Source organism: Schistocerca cancellata, chromosome 9 (genome assembly GCF_023864275.1).
Source record: "Schistocerca cancellata isolate TAMUIC-IGC-003103 chromosome 9, iqSchCanc2.1, whole genome shotgun sequence".
In the NCBI taxonomy this organism is placed as follows: domain Eukaryota; kingdom Metazoa; phylum Arthropoda; class Insecta; order Orthoptera; family Acrididae; genus Schistocerca; species Schistocerca cancellata.
Window position 1 is genome coordinate 276,625,323 of NC_064634.1, and position 17,932 is coordinate 276,643,254.

At 37.1% G+C, this 17,932-nt stretch overlaps 1 protein-coding gene across 1 annotated transcript in view; it reads left to right on the plus strand.

Moving 5' to 3' along the window:
- The window catches only part of LOC126101353 (protein sax-3-like), a 95,062-nt gene that overhangs the window by 50,217 nt on the left and 26,913 nt on the right, over positions 1-17,932 (plus strand). Inside the window, exons 15-18 of the mRNA XM_049912022.1 lie at positions 104-240; positions 5,302-5,464; positions 6,936-7,123; positions 14,405-14,600. Of these exons, the coding sequence (XP_049767979.1) occupies positions 104-240; positions 5,302-5,464; positions 6,936-7,123; positions 14,405-14,600 (684 nt within the window). The remainder of the gene's footprint in view (positions 1-103; positions 241-5,301; positions 5,465-6,935; positions 7,124-14,404; positions 14,601-17,932) is intronic.

The window sequence follows — 17,932 nt, forward strand, 5'->3', positions numbered from 1 at the left end:
GAATTCAATGGCAATAGTTGACTATTACTGATAATATTTCAGCAAAAAATATCATACTACTTCATCTTGTAGCACTAAAATTCATTGCACTTTTGTAATGCAGATGACAACAGACTTCAAGCTAACAAGTTACCAGTGTCGCATCGTGGGAATGAGTTGCTGCCTAACTGGTCTGAATTCTTGCCACCTCCACCAGAGCACTCGCCTCCTTCTGCCAGCACAAGGCTTCTTCCAGGTCAAGTAAGTATCATAACCAGCAAATATCTAGTAAATAATTGTTTACATAGATGATACTGTAAGTGAGAGATGAGGTTCTTAGCAGAAATATACATTTGTGAGAAATTTCAACATCATTTTTTCTCTTTGTTACATTTCTTCAATACGTAAGTTAAATGTATCACTTGATTTTAGTAATGAGTGAAATGACAATTCATAACTATGACTACTGTGAAAGCAGCCAAAGACAGGCTGTTATATAAATATCACAGAAACTGAATATTTTAATTTTTTAAAAAGATAAGGTGCTTAATTACAATAAGAGGAAAACTCAGAAAAGAAATGTATTGGCCTGTTACATTTTCTGTTGAAATCTTAGCAACAGAAATTGTATATCGATAGATAATTATCATTGACACTGAACCTTTCACCCTTCTATAACATCTATTCAGCTCCTCCTTAGCTAAATGATAGCAGTATGTTTATGGTGCCTGAAAATGATTGTAGTATCTCCCCTTCACAGAATTTTTCTTGTCACACTTACCTTTGGTTGCATTTGTTGGTGCATGCATCTCAGAAAATATTCAAGAACAACACTGAGCAAAGGAAGATAATGAATGTAACAAATAATGAGATGTCTGTGATCTACAAGCTATTTGTAGGTATTTGGGGACAAAGTGGAGCTAATCCTATTGACAGTCAGTTGAAAATCTTGGGTGGGGGTTGGGTCAAAGAACAGAAGGAAATGAATATTGCTGTGCCAGCATACATGAATTTTTTTTAGGTTCTGTTGTATCAAACTGGTATCTAGGCACCGTGGAAGGGTTAAATATAGCAGTGTTTGTTGGGCTGTAAGTAACATTAGCTTGCTGCAAAAATTTCTCTTTCATGATGCCAGTATCTATTAAGAGGAAGATGAGAGTGATGTTAATGAAGTTAATACTGGAATAAGAATGTAATAAAATATAATAAAAAGGTTTTCAATTTAAACATGGTTTATGATGTAGCACTCAAGACATTAAGATCTAGCCAGTCATCTCATCTACGAGTCTGTAATACCCATGGGATGCACACTGCTCAACAAATTTTGGAATGCTATCATAAAATGTAGCCTATGACACTAGAGGTATCAGCTGCATCTGGGTATCTTAAAAGATGCAACATCAAGCGAATGCATGATCAGCACAGTCCCCAGACATGAATGCAATAGAGCACATATGAAACTTGTTGAAGGTTACTAATGCACAACATCTGAATCCACCATACAATCTTCAGGACCTCACTGACGCTGCCAATGAGGAGTGGGACTTCATGCCCCCAGACAAACTTGATGGTCTCATTCAAACCATGCCTCACAGACTGGAAGAACTCAACCGGATGTGGAGAGGACACTACTGTAGACTTATGATCATCATCATGTGATAAATATTTTCACTATTTTTTTTTTTTTTTAGCTAACCAAAGTTGTTCTTGTTTTCATCAGGAGTTATGTTTATTTTGTTAAAAAGGTATTTTACAAACCTCATTGGGTATACAATAAGAAGTCATTGTTGTAAACTCTATGATATTCCAAAGTTTTGTTGAGGTGTTCATGTTTCACAGAATGTTGGCATGGTTCAATGGGAAGTAAATGTCTCTCCAAGATTTTAGATGTTAAAAGTTAAGTGCAACTGTAAACATCAGTACATCACCAACAGTACCTCACAGTCTGACTGGAGTCCAGGCTTTGAGCAAAGTTAATACCCTCACTAACTGGAAGATGGGTCGATCAGTCATCAACATAATGCACTTAAGAATGGACCTACAAAACCATATACCTAAAAACAAAGATGATGTGACTTACCAAATGAAAGTGCTGGCAGGTCGACAGACACACAAACGAACACAAACATACACACAAAATTCAAGCTTTCGCAACAAACTGTTGCCTCATCAGGAAAGAGGGAAGGAGAGGGAAAGACGAAAGGATGTGGGTTTTAAGGGAGAGGGTAAGGAGTCATTCCAGTCATTCCAGACATATGTCTGCTTGTGTCTGTATATGTGTGGATGGATATGTGTGTGTGTGCGAGTGTATACCCGTCCTTTTTTCCCCATAAGGTAAGTCTTTCCGCTCCCGGGACTGGAATGACTCCTTACCCTCTCCCTTAAAACCCACATCCTTTCGTCTTTCCCTCTCCTTCCCTCTTTCCTGATGAGGCAACAGTTTGTTGCGAAAGCTTGAATTTTGTGTGTATGTTTGTGTTCGTTTGTGTGTCTGTCGACCTGCCAGCACTTTCATTTGGTAAGTCACATCATCTTTGTTTTTAGGTATATTTTTCCTTCATGGAATGTTTCCTTCTATTATGACCTACAAAACCAGATAGACAGATAAAAGTATGTTATCCAAAGTGAATACCATTTGCAACAATCATAAAGACTTCTTGTGAAAGCCGTGTTAATATTTTTATTTCACTTGCAAAAGAATGTACATCAATGATTTTGTGGTGTGTGGAAAAAAGATAAAATATGAGAGTACTGAATACTTTCAAAATATTTTGCCTTGGCAGAGAAAAAAATGCTGAAAGAGAGAAGAACATGCCAAATGAAGAAAAATAAGAAATCTGATGGATCAATATGCAATATGTTAATAACAGGTTATGTAGAAGTTAATCTTGAATACCTGAAATTTAATTAAAGGTTTATTACATTGTTGTCCTTAGCACTAACAAAAATATCATGTTTTGTGATAATTTAAATGAAAGATTTCTGCACCATGGTAAGCAGGTGTGGGAGCTAACAGATGCTGAAAAACAAAAGGGTAGGTTCTGAATGATTAAAACTTTCTGAGAAAATGGTATGGAAGCATGTACAGCCTGAAGAGAAAATTCGTAGATGTTGCTGATATTGTACAGACAATTTTGAGCTGTAAATTGTGGCCATACATGCATGAAATAAAAAATAAATTGTTATGCTGAAAATGTAGTTAGCTGTACAGAAATTCCCTGAAACTTGTCATTCAAAAGAAGTGATTACAAGAAAAGGCAAGGTAATAAATAAACTGTCAAGTAAAGATGTTCTCTCATTAGCCAAGCACACTTCATCAATTTGGAGTTGTAATCTTACCTTCCCACACATCAAAATTAAAATTCTCTGTCTCTGCAAATGTTTTGAAAGCTTCAAAAGGCCTAATATATATGAAAGAAAAACTTTTTACTTATCTCCATTATCTCATTGTTGTTTTGTTGTTGGCTGCAGTTATTGCATCTAGAGGAACATTATTGCAGCTGCAATTTTGATTTTGTAGGTTCTTGTTGAACTGAATAACTGATGAAATTCTTTCTGTTGCTATAAATATCTTTTTATTTTATCCCATTCATCTATACCACATTGACTTGTCAATCTGCATTTCCATAAAACCATCAATTATATTGTTGTAGGCAAAATTAAAAAACAGTTGTGCTTTCATCAGAGGCATGCCCACTACCACAGAACACCAATACTACTACCCACATTCTGCAGTATAAACAATATTCCAAAGAGTTTACAAAGCGAAAGAGATTACATACTGCTTGACAAAAGAAGAATCATCACCAAGTTACAACAACATTTAATAAATGAATCCAGAAATAAATTTAATAATTAGTATTAGATTGTGCAATTAAGAACATGAATTTTAAGTAAGCCAGATATGTCTAAAAGAAGAATAATATTAACCATACATACAGAGTGTAACAAATTAATTTTTTTATACAGTTTAGTCTGAAATACTATGCATCATATACAAAATCAAATGAAATTCTTTCAGTGAAACAACTGAAAATGTTCACCTGTACCAGATTTGGGATTAATCCTGGTATCAGCTACTTCTTAAAAAAAAGTTATTTTGAAAAGGGTGTCCCATTACAGAATGTTGTAAGGGGTGAAGAGAAATTACAGGGACAAACTTCCTTAGGCCCCTCCTGGCAGAGAAAGGATTAAAAGATTCGTAATTGGTTTTGGTTGAACTCTTGGCAGTGTACCCACGTAACAGAATGTTTTCTATATGACGAATGAGCTTAAACAGTATTTACAAGCTGCCAATTAATTGGAAAAGGGTAGAAGCCCAAACAGATTTGTAAGGTATATTGCTGCTATAAAGTGTACCACTCAACTTGTAAAATTTTTTCATCCATTTTTAACCATTTGTGCAAACATTTATAACCTCCATGTTAGTAGTACTGACATTCTGGTCCTTTTGTTATCAATGTTTTTCATTGAGCAAACATTTGTCTGGGATGGCATTACCATCTCGGACAACTGTCATCTGTGAGCTCCATTAAAATCTTGCACTATGATTGTATCATTATCATCAGTAAATTTGGGGTATGTGCTATTGGTAACCATCTACTTGGGCTAGTTGTTTTTCCAGGTTGCCCTAATGGACAAATGTAACTGAAATTCCTGCAGAACACATTATCTGTTGTGTTTGGGGATGTGACACTGGTAGTCTATCTTGTTATGTGGCTGATACACGATGTAGAGCTGGTCCATTACTGTGTTATCATTCAACGATATTTCAGTAGTTCCATAAGTGATCAGCCTTTTTGTGGATGGCCCACCTGATCTCAAGACTTAAATAACCTTAAGTTTTGCTTGTGAAACCACTTGGAAGTTTTTATATATTAATATAATAGTTGATAGACGGACAAAAGCAATATCTTTATGCAACACATGATACCGTTAACAAACAGAATGGATTGCCTATCCAAACAAGTGAGACGGTGTGTTGTGTCATGTGTAAGTGGATGCACTGCATCTCACAGAGTCCACTCTGAACATCTATTGTAAACTGGATGGCACTGTCACATGGTAATTTTCAGTATCACATTATAAATATGGTCTCACTTCAGGACATAATTTTTTGTTCCGACTTATCTATAGAATGACTTCCTAGTTTGCCTTTATGATTTCTAATTGCCCTTTAATAACTGGCAAATATCATTACTAATACGTATGTACAGGTAATCTGCATTATAATGCAATATGTATTTGCTGTTTTAACATAATGCACCAGCACACTCAAATAAACTGAAAATTTTATTTTTTGCCTAATTTTTATGTTTCCAGGCACCTACTCAAACAACAAACTCTACAAATCGTGGAGTTTCTCCCAGTTTTCACTCTCATCAACCAGGATATAATCCAAACAGTCCTCTATTAGGCAAACGTAGTAACTGCTCGAGAGAAGGCACTCCTGTGGGACAACTGCACCCTGCTGATGGAAGTGGAGGTAATTATTAACAAAAAGCAAGTTTAGCATTTAATGTCCAGTCAGTGAGTCTTTAGAGATGAAGCACATTTTCAAATTGGACAGGGATGGGGAAGAAAATTGGCTGTGCCCTTTTCAAAAGAACCATCCTTGTGATTACCTTAAATGATTTAGGGAAGGCTAAATATGAATGGCTTGGGTCGAGTGTTGAACCCCACTCCTCCAAAATGATTCCAGTGCTTCAACAAAGTGCCATCTCACTCAGTTATAATTACTGAAATTATTGGATATAAGGTCTGCCAGTTATGCAAAACACTGTTTTTTTCTGAGTTACCAAACATGTTCCAGCACCAATGTGCCATCATCAGTGGGTTTCTGTTTTATGTAATCTGTAATGTGAGCATTTTTCCTAAATGATTACAAAATTATGTGGATATTTAGTTCAAACAACAGTTCTGTTGTTTGAACTATCCACGTAGTTTTATAATCATTTAGTAAAAATGCTCACATTACAGATTACATAAAACAGAAACCCACTGATGATGGCACATTGGTGCTGGAACATGTTTGGTAACTTGGGAAAAAATGGTGTTTTACATAACTGGCAGACCTTACATCCAACAATTTTAACTGCAAACACGGTAAACATAAGGAGCTGCAAATCCAAATGATGAATATTACTGAAGTTGTTAAAACAAAATTTTGTGGTGATTCTCATTCTCAAGAGCTTGTATAAAGTAGAATCTTCAAGGATGTGGAGTGATTTGAGACAATAATTAATGACATAGCATGGAACAGCATGCTACATTAGCTATTACTTAAAATTACACAATTCTACTTGAATTACATCTATAAATAATATTTAATATAATCTAATTACATCATAATAGAAACTGCATTACTTAATGCAAACTACTAATTTTACAGATGCACTGTCCCTTTGCTGCTTTCTTGCTACCTTTGCTGCTTTCTTGCTAATGCTTAAATTACAGGCAAATACATGAACAAAGAAAGTAATTACTAGAGTATGCCATTAAATGAGGTGTAGTTGAATTTTTAGAATCCAAACAGATACTTTCCGTCACAGGATCTCAGTATTCACACGTTCCCAAATGAAGTAATTTACTTCACTGTTCTGTTTTATGTTCATTATTCTCTGTTTCACAGTATACCAGAAGACTGAGGAGCTGCACTCTCTTTCATGCATGAATTTAGTGTTGTCTTGCTGCATAAAAGGGATATATTGTAATGAAAGGGAATATTTCTATTATCAGCACATTGTCAAACCAAGGGAACACTCAGAATGGTTTTAGTTAAATACTAATGGAAAACAAAGAGCCCTTCTTAATAATGTTCTGCCTTCTGAATCCCATTATCCATTATGTAAGGCACTCCATTTTGAGTAAATATTAAACTGTCTCATTTAAAGCCAATCAGTTGAACAGAGACCAATACTATAACTTCACTTCTCATTTGACATCTTTGGTTATAGGAGGTAGTTCAGGGCATGGTCCACCAGTGCCTCCTGTAAGAGGAGGCAGCAGTTGTGGCAGCAATGGTTACTCATCAAACTGGAATCCGCAGCAGGGAGGAAGTGGGGCCAACTCCACAGGAAAAGGAGATTATGGAAACAGCAGTGGGCGATACGCTATGCTGCCCCCACCACAACACCCTCCTCCGGTAAGCATTTAGAAGACATTCACTAAAATATTAAGTATACCAATAGTATTACATTACAACAATTTGATCTATATTACACCACCTTCATCACTGTTTTGCACACTCCGTCCCTCCCCAAGAAAGTGTACTGCAGACATTACTCTTCATATGATACAATAATTGGCCATGACATAACAGCAAATAGTTATTCATTGAATAGTGTGACTTGCATTATAAACACTGGATTAAGAAAAAATAATGAAAATAAAGTCTTACAATTCTGATACAGTAAGCATCAGAATCAGTATATCAATATCAATGGTAAACTTATGAAAAGGATAGGTGCAACTCACCATATAGCAAAGAGACTGAATCACAGATAGTCATAACCTCAAAAGATCATCAGAAAGTAAGCTTTCATCCAACAAAGCCTTCATTGGAAATAGACAATAGACACAGATACACGCACATGCAAATGCAACTCACACACACATATGACCACAGTCTGTGGTTGCTGAGGCCGTATGGTGGTCAATGGTCACATTTTAACATCAGATTTCAAAAGTTGTTTTTAATTTTGTCTGTTCTTGTCTCTGTGTCATTTGTAGAGTTGAATTTTTTTGGGACCTAGAAACAACAAAAATTAGTATTAAATATGAACTCTTAAAGAAATCGTAAACTTTATAGATACACTTTGGCCTGCAAAATCTGCCACTTACTTCATTGACTGCCATTTGGTGCACGTGAAAGTAGTCACCACTTTTAACTACTCCATCAAATTGGTAATGCACATCATGCCACAGAAAATGAAGAGACACTCATTGTACTGTGTATCTCCAAGTACTAATCTGCAATCCTTGCTGTACAGTATATGGGTGTCTGAAGTTGTTTTAGCTTTGAAAATGAGTACAAGACACTTTAAAAAAGCATACTCTTACCTAAGTCAGAATGAAATTCTTTAAACCATCTAGTATTCATTGTCTTTATTTCTGCATCAATGTATATTATTCACAAGACATAAAAATGCAACTCAAATTTGTTCCTTTGACATGTGTAAGTAGTCTTGAGATCCAGTTATGAACCCCCTTTTCCCATGCACAAATGTGCCATGCCACTGCAAGCATGCAGCATATAACATCATAGACTCACCTAGAATATCCAAGACAAAGCCCTTCAGGTGTGGTGCAATCTGCTATGTTATCAATGTTGTTACTAATGGAGATTGATGAAACTCAAAAAACTGATTGTCAAGAGTGAACAGAAGTGAACTGGAAGAATACATGTATGGTCATGCCTAGCTCTCATTTCTTTTTAAACTTTGTTCATACAAGCTGCACATGCAACTTCTGAGCACCTCTCACAACACAGCCCACACAACATGTGGTCAAAGTAGTAGCATATTTCTTCTGTGGTCCAATTGGAATGTTGAAAGGCTGAACAGCCAACAGAATGAGAGAAATATAACTGTAATTTGGCTTTTGCCAGCAATAAATATGAGAGTAGGGACCAGTAATCACCCGGAGAGATAGACAGGTGAGATTTTTCAAGATTTTGAGGATAAACAATATTCAGTCTAACCTTCAGTAATCACTGATGTGTTGGCTCCTACAACAACAAATTATAGGATGACTTCATTTACTGGACTCTTCAATGGAGGACTGAAACCCTTTGAGAAACAATTATCTAACATCAGTTTCAAAGTTACTTTCATGAGATTGTGAAAAGCTCCATGTTGCTAGTCGTTTTGTCAACTTGACATATAACAACAAGGAAGTAGAAGACATATATAGCTATAAGATGTGACATTTGATCTTCTTATGTGATTCCTGAGACAAAACAGCAATCAGCGGCATGGTTATCACCTGTATGTTTATGCTAGACAGAAAAATCTCTCAATACATAACTTGAGAGATTTGTAAAGACTGTAACATTTTGTTAGCAGACTTCAGGCTATAGTTAATGAATCTTATTTTGCAAGATTTCATTGTCTTATAGTGATGTATAACCATACACTATACACTACGGCCTAAACACAGCTCTCATTAAAACAGAGAAATATTGTCTTACATCATGATCTTCCACATTTTTATGAAGTTATTTCTCTAGAGAAAGAAGAAGTGGAAATGGCTGTTAAAATATACCTTTCCATACAGTAAAGAGAATTGTATGAGTATGGGGTGCAAACACTGATGTACCATTATGATAAAAGTCAGGCAGACATCAGAATTATATTGAAAAATAGTCATACATAAGTAGAATTGTGTGTTTGTTTTGCACCTTACTTTTAAATAGTCCTCATATCTTCACAAAATTTAGCTCTACTATTAGATCATGGATGTATCATGTTTCAACTATTTAAAAGTGAACACTGAACTTTATGAACAACTTTTCTACACTACGCAATTTGAAGGTACTGAGAACATTTTGAAGCACTTTAGTCTTGTGATTGTGTAAAAATAATTACCAAATGTTTAAAAACTTATAAAAATTGCACATCTTTTCTAATAGTTATTTATCTTTCATGCAGCACAAAAACAAACCAAGTGACTCCACTGTATTCCCACCATATACAGGGTGATTATAATTAAAGCTCCAGTTTCAAAACATTGTAAAAAAAAGAACTGATGCTCAGAATGGCATCAAATTTGAACAGAATATTGGCAAAAAAGGGAAAAGTGTAAGTGTCACAAACTAAATGGGTTCTACATCTACATCTACATCCACATCCATACTCCGCAAGCCACCTGACGGTGTGTGGCGGAGGGTACCTTGAGTACCTCTATCGGTTCTTGCTTCTATTCCAGTCTCGTATAGTTCGTGGAAAGAAGGATTGTCGGTAAGCCTCTGTGTGGGCTCTAATCTCTCTGATTTTATCCTCATGGTCTCTTCGTGAGATATACGTAGGAGGGAGCAATATACTACTTGATCTTCGGTGATGGTATGTTCTCGAAACTTTGACAAAAGCCCGTACCGAGCTACTGAGCGTCTCTCCTACAGAGTCTTCCACTGGAGCTTATCTATCATCTCCGTAACGCTTTCGCGATTACTAAATGATCCTGTAATGAAGCGTGCTGCTCTCCGTTGGATCTTCTCTATATCTTCTATCAACCCTATCTGGTACGGATCCCACACTGCTGAGCAGTATTCAAGCAGTGGGCGAACAAGCGTACTGTAACCTACTTCCTTTGTTTTCAGATTGCATTTCCTTAGGATTCTTCCAATGAATCTCAGTCTGGCATCTGCTTTACCGACGATTAACATTATATGATCATTCCATTTTAAATCACTCCTAATGCATACTCCCAGATAATTTATGGTATTAACTGCTTCCAGTTGCTGACCTGCTATTTTGTAGCTAAATGATAAAGGATCTATCTTTCTGTGTATTCGCAGCACATTACACGTGTCTACATTGAGATTCAATTGCCATTCCCTGCACCATGCGTCAATTCGCTGCAGATCCTCCTGCATTTCAGTACAATTTTCGATTGTTACAACCTCTTGATACACCACAGCATCATCTGCAAAAAGCCTCAGTGAACTTCCGATGTCATCCACCAGGTCATTTATATATATTGTGAATAGCAACGGTCATATGACACTCCCCTGCGGCACACCTGAAATCACTCTTACTTCGGAGGACTTCTCTCCATTGAGAATGACATGCTGCGTCCTGTTATCTAGGAACTCCTCAATCCAATCACACAATTGGTCTGATAGTCCATATGCTCTTACTTTGTTCATTAAACGACTGTGGGGAACTGTATCGAATGCCTTGCGGAAGTCAAGAAACACGGCATCTACCTGTGAACCCGTGTCTATGGCCCTCTGAGTCTCGTGGACGAATAGCGCGAGCTGGGTTTCACATGACTGTCTTTTTCGAAACCCATGCTGATTCCTACAGAGTAGATTTCTAGTCTCCAGAAAAGTCATTATACTCGAACACAATACGTGTTCCAAAATTCTACAACTGATCGACGTTAGAGATATAGGTCTATAGTTCTGCACATCTGTTCGACGTCCCTTCTTGAAAACGGGGATGACCTGTGCCCTTTTCCAATCCTTTGGAACGCTACGCTCTTCTAGAGACCTACGGTACACCGCTGCAAGAAGGGGGGCAAGTTCCTTCGCGTACTCTGTGTAAAATTGAACTGGTATCCCATCAGGTCCAGAGGCCTTTCCTCTTTTGAGCGATTTTAATTGTTTCTCTATCCCTCTGTCGTCCATTTTGATATCTGCCATTTTGTCATCTGTGCGACGATCTAGAGAAGGAACTACAGTGCAATCTTCCTCTGTGAAACAACTTTGGAAAAAGACATTTAGTATTTCGGCCTTTGGTCTGTCATCCTCTGTTTCAGTAACATTTTGGTCACAGAGTGTCTGGACATTTTGTTTTGATCCACCTACCACTTTGACATAAGACCAAAATTTCTTAGGATTTTCTGCCAAGTCAGTACATAGAACTTTACTTTCGAATTTATTGAACGCCTCTCGCATAGCCCTCCTCACACTACATTTCGCTTCGCGTAATTTTTGTTTGTCTGCAAGGCTTTGGCTATGTTTATGTTTGCTGTGAAGTTCCCTTTGCTTCCGCAGCAGTTTTCTAACTCGGTTGTTGTACCACGGTGGCTTTTTTACATCTCTTACAATCTTGCTTGGCACATACTCATCTAACGCATTATGTACGACGGTTTTGAACTTTGTCCACTGATCCTCAACACTATCTGTACTTGAGACAAAACTTTTGTGTTGCGCCAACAGGTACTCTGAAATCTGCTTTTTGTCACTTTTTCTAAACAGAAAAATCTTCCTGCTCTTTTTAATATTCCTATTTACGGCTGAAATCATCGATGCCGTAACCGCTTTATGATCGCTGATTCCCTGTTCTGCGTTAACTTTTTCAAATAGTTCGGGTCTGTGTGTCACCAGAAGGTCTAATATGTTATCGCCACGAGTCGGTTCTCTGTTTAACTGCTCAAGGTAGTTTTCAGATAAAGCACTTAAAAAAATTTCACTGGATTCTTTGTCCCTGCCACCCGTTATGAACGTCTGAGTTTCCCAGTCTGTATCCGGCAAATTAAAATCTCCACCCAGAACTATAACATGATGGGGAAATCTACTCGAAATATTTTCCAAATTATCCTTCAGGTGCTCAGCCACAACAGCTGCTGAGCCAGGGGGCCTATAAATGACAAATGAATCACACTATGATAACTATGGTCTGAACTGCATGTTAAACCAGCCATACTGTGCAATGTGCATGACTGCACAGGTTTGTTTTCAACAATTGTACACTGTTTTTCAGGTGAGCCTATGCACCAGGGCAAGTTTGTATCACACAGGATGGGAAAAATTAGTTTTTAACTGCCCTGAGACCAAATCTGCATAAAAAGCAAAACGAAATTGGTTTTTAATTGTAGGGAGACTGGCACAAGATGTTCTGTATGCTGTCCACCATTTTCTACCACAAGCTGAAATTGAGAAACAGCATGTCTCACAACAGCTGAGTGACTCAGGGGACATGTTCAGAATGCATTGCACAATGTGTGCTTTCAGTTGAGCTACATTTATACTCAGAACACTGAACACAGCGTCTTTCATATAACCAAACACCCAGGAGTCTTAGGTGATCTGGACTGCCAGACTGTAGCAGCTGATAACAGTAGTATTTCCAGAATGCCTCTACAGCTGTTGCTTCAGTGGCTATGTAATATGTGGAGGAATGCCATCTTCCATAAAAATGAGCCTACCCACACATCCACCATATTAAAGGGCTGGAATGTCATTGGTGTGCAAAAGACTCTCAGAGCATTTACTAGTGATGGTACATATAAAAGGACTTGCAGGACACAGTTCCTCGAAGAAAATGTGGCCTTATGATAAACAGTGCTGTCAACTCACACCACACAGTTACCTTTGCAGAATGAAGTGGCACTAGTTGATGTGCGAGCAGATTTTCCATTCCCATATTCTACGATTCTGTGTATTAACATGTGCTTGGAGATGGAAATGGTCTTTGTCTGTCCACAGGATGTACCAAGGCCATTCATTGTTCACTTTCATGCGAGCAACAAATTATAGAACAAATGATTATCTTGTTGGAAGGTCAGCATGAAACAATTCTTGAACATGAGTAACTTTGTGTGGATAGCAATTCAGGATGTTTTGTAGAATTTTTTGCATGTCCAAAGTTCAGCCACGTCCCCTTGCACTGCATGTTTGCACACCACCTGCCTGATCCCTCCTGCAGTGTTGTGACCACATCTTCTACTGACATCAGATCAAGTGTGTTGCTCCCTTGTCATTTTTCATGTAAAAGGAATCTGTCTTTTTGAATTTTGCAATCATTTTCTCTAGATCTTTGGTAGACATCTGACCAACACCTTGAGTGTCTGGAACTTCTGCAGAGCTGCTGACACACAGTCAGTGTTCTTGTAAAAGAGCTTTATTAGAAGCGTGTGATCCTGCATTGAGACAGTCATGTGAAATGTCTCAGGTGCAAACTGAGGCACAGCTGCATACCCTGAGTCTTTCATTTTGCGTTTCCTGACACTTACAGCACCAGCTAGTGGTAAAACTTTCATTAATTTTTTCCCATAATATTTCTCCCTTCTTTAATAATATTCCATTCAAATACGATGTCGTTCTGAGCAGTGGTTATTTTTAACATCATTTTTGAAACTGGAACTTTAATTATAGTCATCCTGTATATGATGGCATTTGAAATTGTTCGTTTTGTCTCTAATACCAACATTTAAATGTTCACTCTAATATCAGGATATGTAATTTGTTATCTAACATTTTTTTTATTTTTATTTTGGTCATAGTGGAAGTGGTCTTCAAGTACTCATTCTACTGACATTCTTACTAACTGTATTCTCATTATGCAGACATTCATCATCATCATCTTCTTCTTCTACAGTTTCTTACACTTGGCTGGGTCTTTTTAGAACATAAGTCTCTCCATCTTTTCCTATCCATGCTCCACCCTGTCTCATCACATCCAACAATCCATTTGTCTCCTGTTCTTCCTGTAGGTCTCTTAACCCCCCCCCCTCCCCCCCCCCCCCCCCACCGCCAATTATCATTTGCAGGACCTATTTTGATATCCTGTCACCTCACACTCTTTTAACATTCTCATACCATCTTAGTCTTTCTCTGGTATCTTGCATGGGCTTCTCTTCCACTACTTCTCACCATCTCATTCCTTATTCTCTTCATTCTGTTAAGTCCTACTCTGCTTCTTTGAAATTTCATTTTGTAAATATTTATAATACAAAAATAAATTTGTTAATTTCTTAGGTACCAAATTTTCCTCAAGGATTTAACTGCAACCAAGGAAGAAGCAGCAGCAACCACAGTGATCAATCTTTCCAACACAAGCCTGCTAGTAAAAGCCCATATAGTGACAATCCGCAAGAGGAAAATATATATGAAAGTGGCTCTCTTCTTTACGGAGAAAATCCTAGCACATATTACAATCAACAGAACAACTCAGGTACATATATTTCATTTCAAAGTTAACTTGATGAACATGTATAACTCATTATGTATGTGTCCATACTATATAATTACTAAATAAAATATTAATATAAAAAACTAAAAGTAAACATTGATTACTTTAAATATCATCCAATGAATAAAAATATGTGTTAATCAAAATATGAAACCTTACATTTACTATATGAGACATACGTATACAGGGACTGAAATTTAGACTAAAATTTAAAAATATAAATGCAGATATTGTCAGCTTCTGTGGAAACATATAGAAAAGCGAAAAGCTTGACCAATGATATATCAGGTTTTAAAGTTGTAAGGTGTGAGCAGCCAGAACCAGATGGAGAAGACTGGTGTGTTTCTAAGGCCTTATTATTATCGTCTGTTAACACCTCAGATTTGAAGACTTAGATGTGAAGGGCTAAATTACATCCTCCACAATGGTTTTCACTCTCTTTCCTGGAACTCTTTTAAATGAAGATTTCACATCTGTGACTCTTAGTAGATAGTAAAAATAGTAGATAGTAAAAATTAGTATTCCAAACCTACACAATTGATATATATAGAGTTGTCTTGAAGTGTCAGACGCATCAAATAACTCCACAGCCTTTTGCTATACTATTTACTGAAATTCTAACCATTCACTTTTACTTACGTAGGAAGATGGAACAAAATGTATTCTTAGTCCATTCAGTAATTGTGCATTGTAAATAGCAACAGCCAACAAAGTTTTTAATGAGATAAAATGAGATAACCTCAGAAGAAGAAGAAGAAGAAGAAGAAGAATCATAATGCAGTGTCAGCTCTGTAGGAAATCATAGTAACTGTGACATAGAGTAGCATCTTTGGCTACTAATGCAAGTGCCAAAGACTGTCAGTATAAGGAGCCGTGATTATTCTGCCAATGTCTCTGTCAGAATAGGGCAGAGGAGTGGACAGACATCCAGGTCAACTATTTATCCTTCAGGTGACAAACAGTGCCTAAAGGATGGAAGAATCAGAAATGTTCAGTGCTGTGAGGGCACAGAAGGCTTTGGAAAGCAAGCATTAAAGGCACAAAATATGTATCCCTAGTATGTGTGATCTGTGATTGAAAAAAGTGTCATAAATATGTGGTCTGTAACTGGAACAGTGTCATAATAGCATTTGCTTTGGCAAAATATTCTGGATTAGTCCCCCATTTTGATCTCCAGGAGTGGACTGCCAAGCAAGAAAAAGATTAATGAAGCAAAGAAAACATAATATTCTTTGATCAGACTGTGAGATGTGGTGGGGAAATTAGAAAATCCTAATGCAAAGGCTAAAGCTAGATTTAGCAGGGGTCCGTGAGGTGTAACAGCAAAATAAAGCTATATGAGCAGGTCAGTACAGTGTAAAATCAACAGTGGCAGAAAATGGTATAATGAGATTAGGATTCATTATGAATAGGAAGGTGGGAAAATGACTGAATTACTGTGAACAGCTCAGTGATAGGATTAGTCTTACCAGAACTGAAACCAAACCAATGCTATATACTGTAGTTTAAGTACACACTCCAACATCGCAAGCAGAAGATTACAAGATACTCAGAGTATATGATAGAGTAGAATAGGTAAGTCAGTAAGGAAAGGGAAATGAAAATCTAATTATTATGAGGGACTGGAATGCTGCTGTTTAGCGCCCGAAAACCTCAAACCACACACACACACACACACACACACACACACACACACACACACACACACACACTCTGGAATGCTGTAGTAGAGGAAGGAACAGAAGGAAGTTTGGATAAAGAATATGGGCTCAGAATTAGGACTGAGAGAGGAAAAAGACTAATTGAGTTCTGATGGAAATTTCAGCTAGCAGTAGCAAATACACTATTCAAAAATCACATGAGAAGGCCAGATGATGAGTACATCCCTAAAGAATCTCAGATGTTAGACAGACAAATATAGCTACAAGAAAGGTAATTGCAAGGAAACTGTGGGAAACAAAACATAAAGAAGGAAAACATTCATGAAGGGAAAGGAACACGGCAAAATAAGTCGCTTAGGTATGGAAGCAAAAGGATTTGCAAGGAACTTAATGCAAAATAAGTCTGCAGAAAAACTGTACAGAAATTGAAAAGGAAATTGTTGTTGTAAGGATATATTCAAGATATAGAGAAATCAAAACAACTTTCAGGGAATTGCAAAGAAAAGAAGTCAATATTAAGAAAGAAAAAGGAATTTCATTTTTAAAAGCACAGGAGAGAGCAGATAGATGGTAAAGGTGCACTGAGGGTCTTTCTGAGGGGGATGACTTACCTGCTAATGTGGCAGAAGAAGAAGAGAAATCCAGTTTACAGGAGATATGGGATCCAGTATTAGAGTAAGAATGACAGAGTTTTAGAAGACTTGCAATCATTCAAACATCTGTCTTATTGTAGCTATGTTCAAGTACCGGGTGATCAAAAAGTCAGTGATCAAAAACTGAATAAATCACGGAATAATGTAGATAGAGAGGTACAAATTGACACACATGCTTGGAATGACATGGGGTTTTATTAGAACCAAAAAAATACAAACACTCAAAAAATCTCTGATCAGAATAGCAATAATTAGCATAACAAAGTAAGACAAAGCAAAGACGATGTTCTTTACAGGAAATGCTCAATATGTCCACGATCATTCCTCAACAATAGCTGTAGTCAAGGAATAATGTTGTGAACAGCACTGTAAAGCATGTTCGGAGTTCTGGTGAGGCATTGGCGTCGGATGTTGTCTTTCAGCATCCCTAGAGATGTCGGTCGATCACGATACACTGGCAACTTCAGGTAACCCCAAAGCCAATAATCGCACGGACTGAGGTCTGGGGACCTGGGATGCCAAGCTGACGAAAGTGGCAGCTGAGCACATGATCATCACCAAACGAAGCGCGCAAGAGATCTTTCACGCGTCTAGCAATATGGGATGTTTTTTTTTTTTTTTCTCTAATAAAACCCCATGTCATTCCAAGCATGTGTGTCAATTTTTACCTCTCTATCTACATTATTCCGTGGTTTATTAAGTTTTCAAATTTATACTGACTTTTTGATCACCCGGTATGTTAAGCTAGGTTTGAACAATGAATCAGATTATCTCCTTTTGCAAAAGACTTTAACTTGGCTAAAAGTATTTCTCAGCTAATGACACCATATGTATGTGCACTATTTTACTTGCAAAAATGTGCAAGAAACATGATTTTCCGAGAGGTTTTAAGTGTGCCACTTCTATGCTTTAAACTTGTATGAATCATTTCAAACTCTGCATGAAGGTATATAAATGGATAAAGTCAAAAAAAAAAATTTTTAATCCAATAATCTTATCC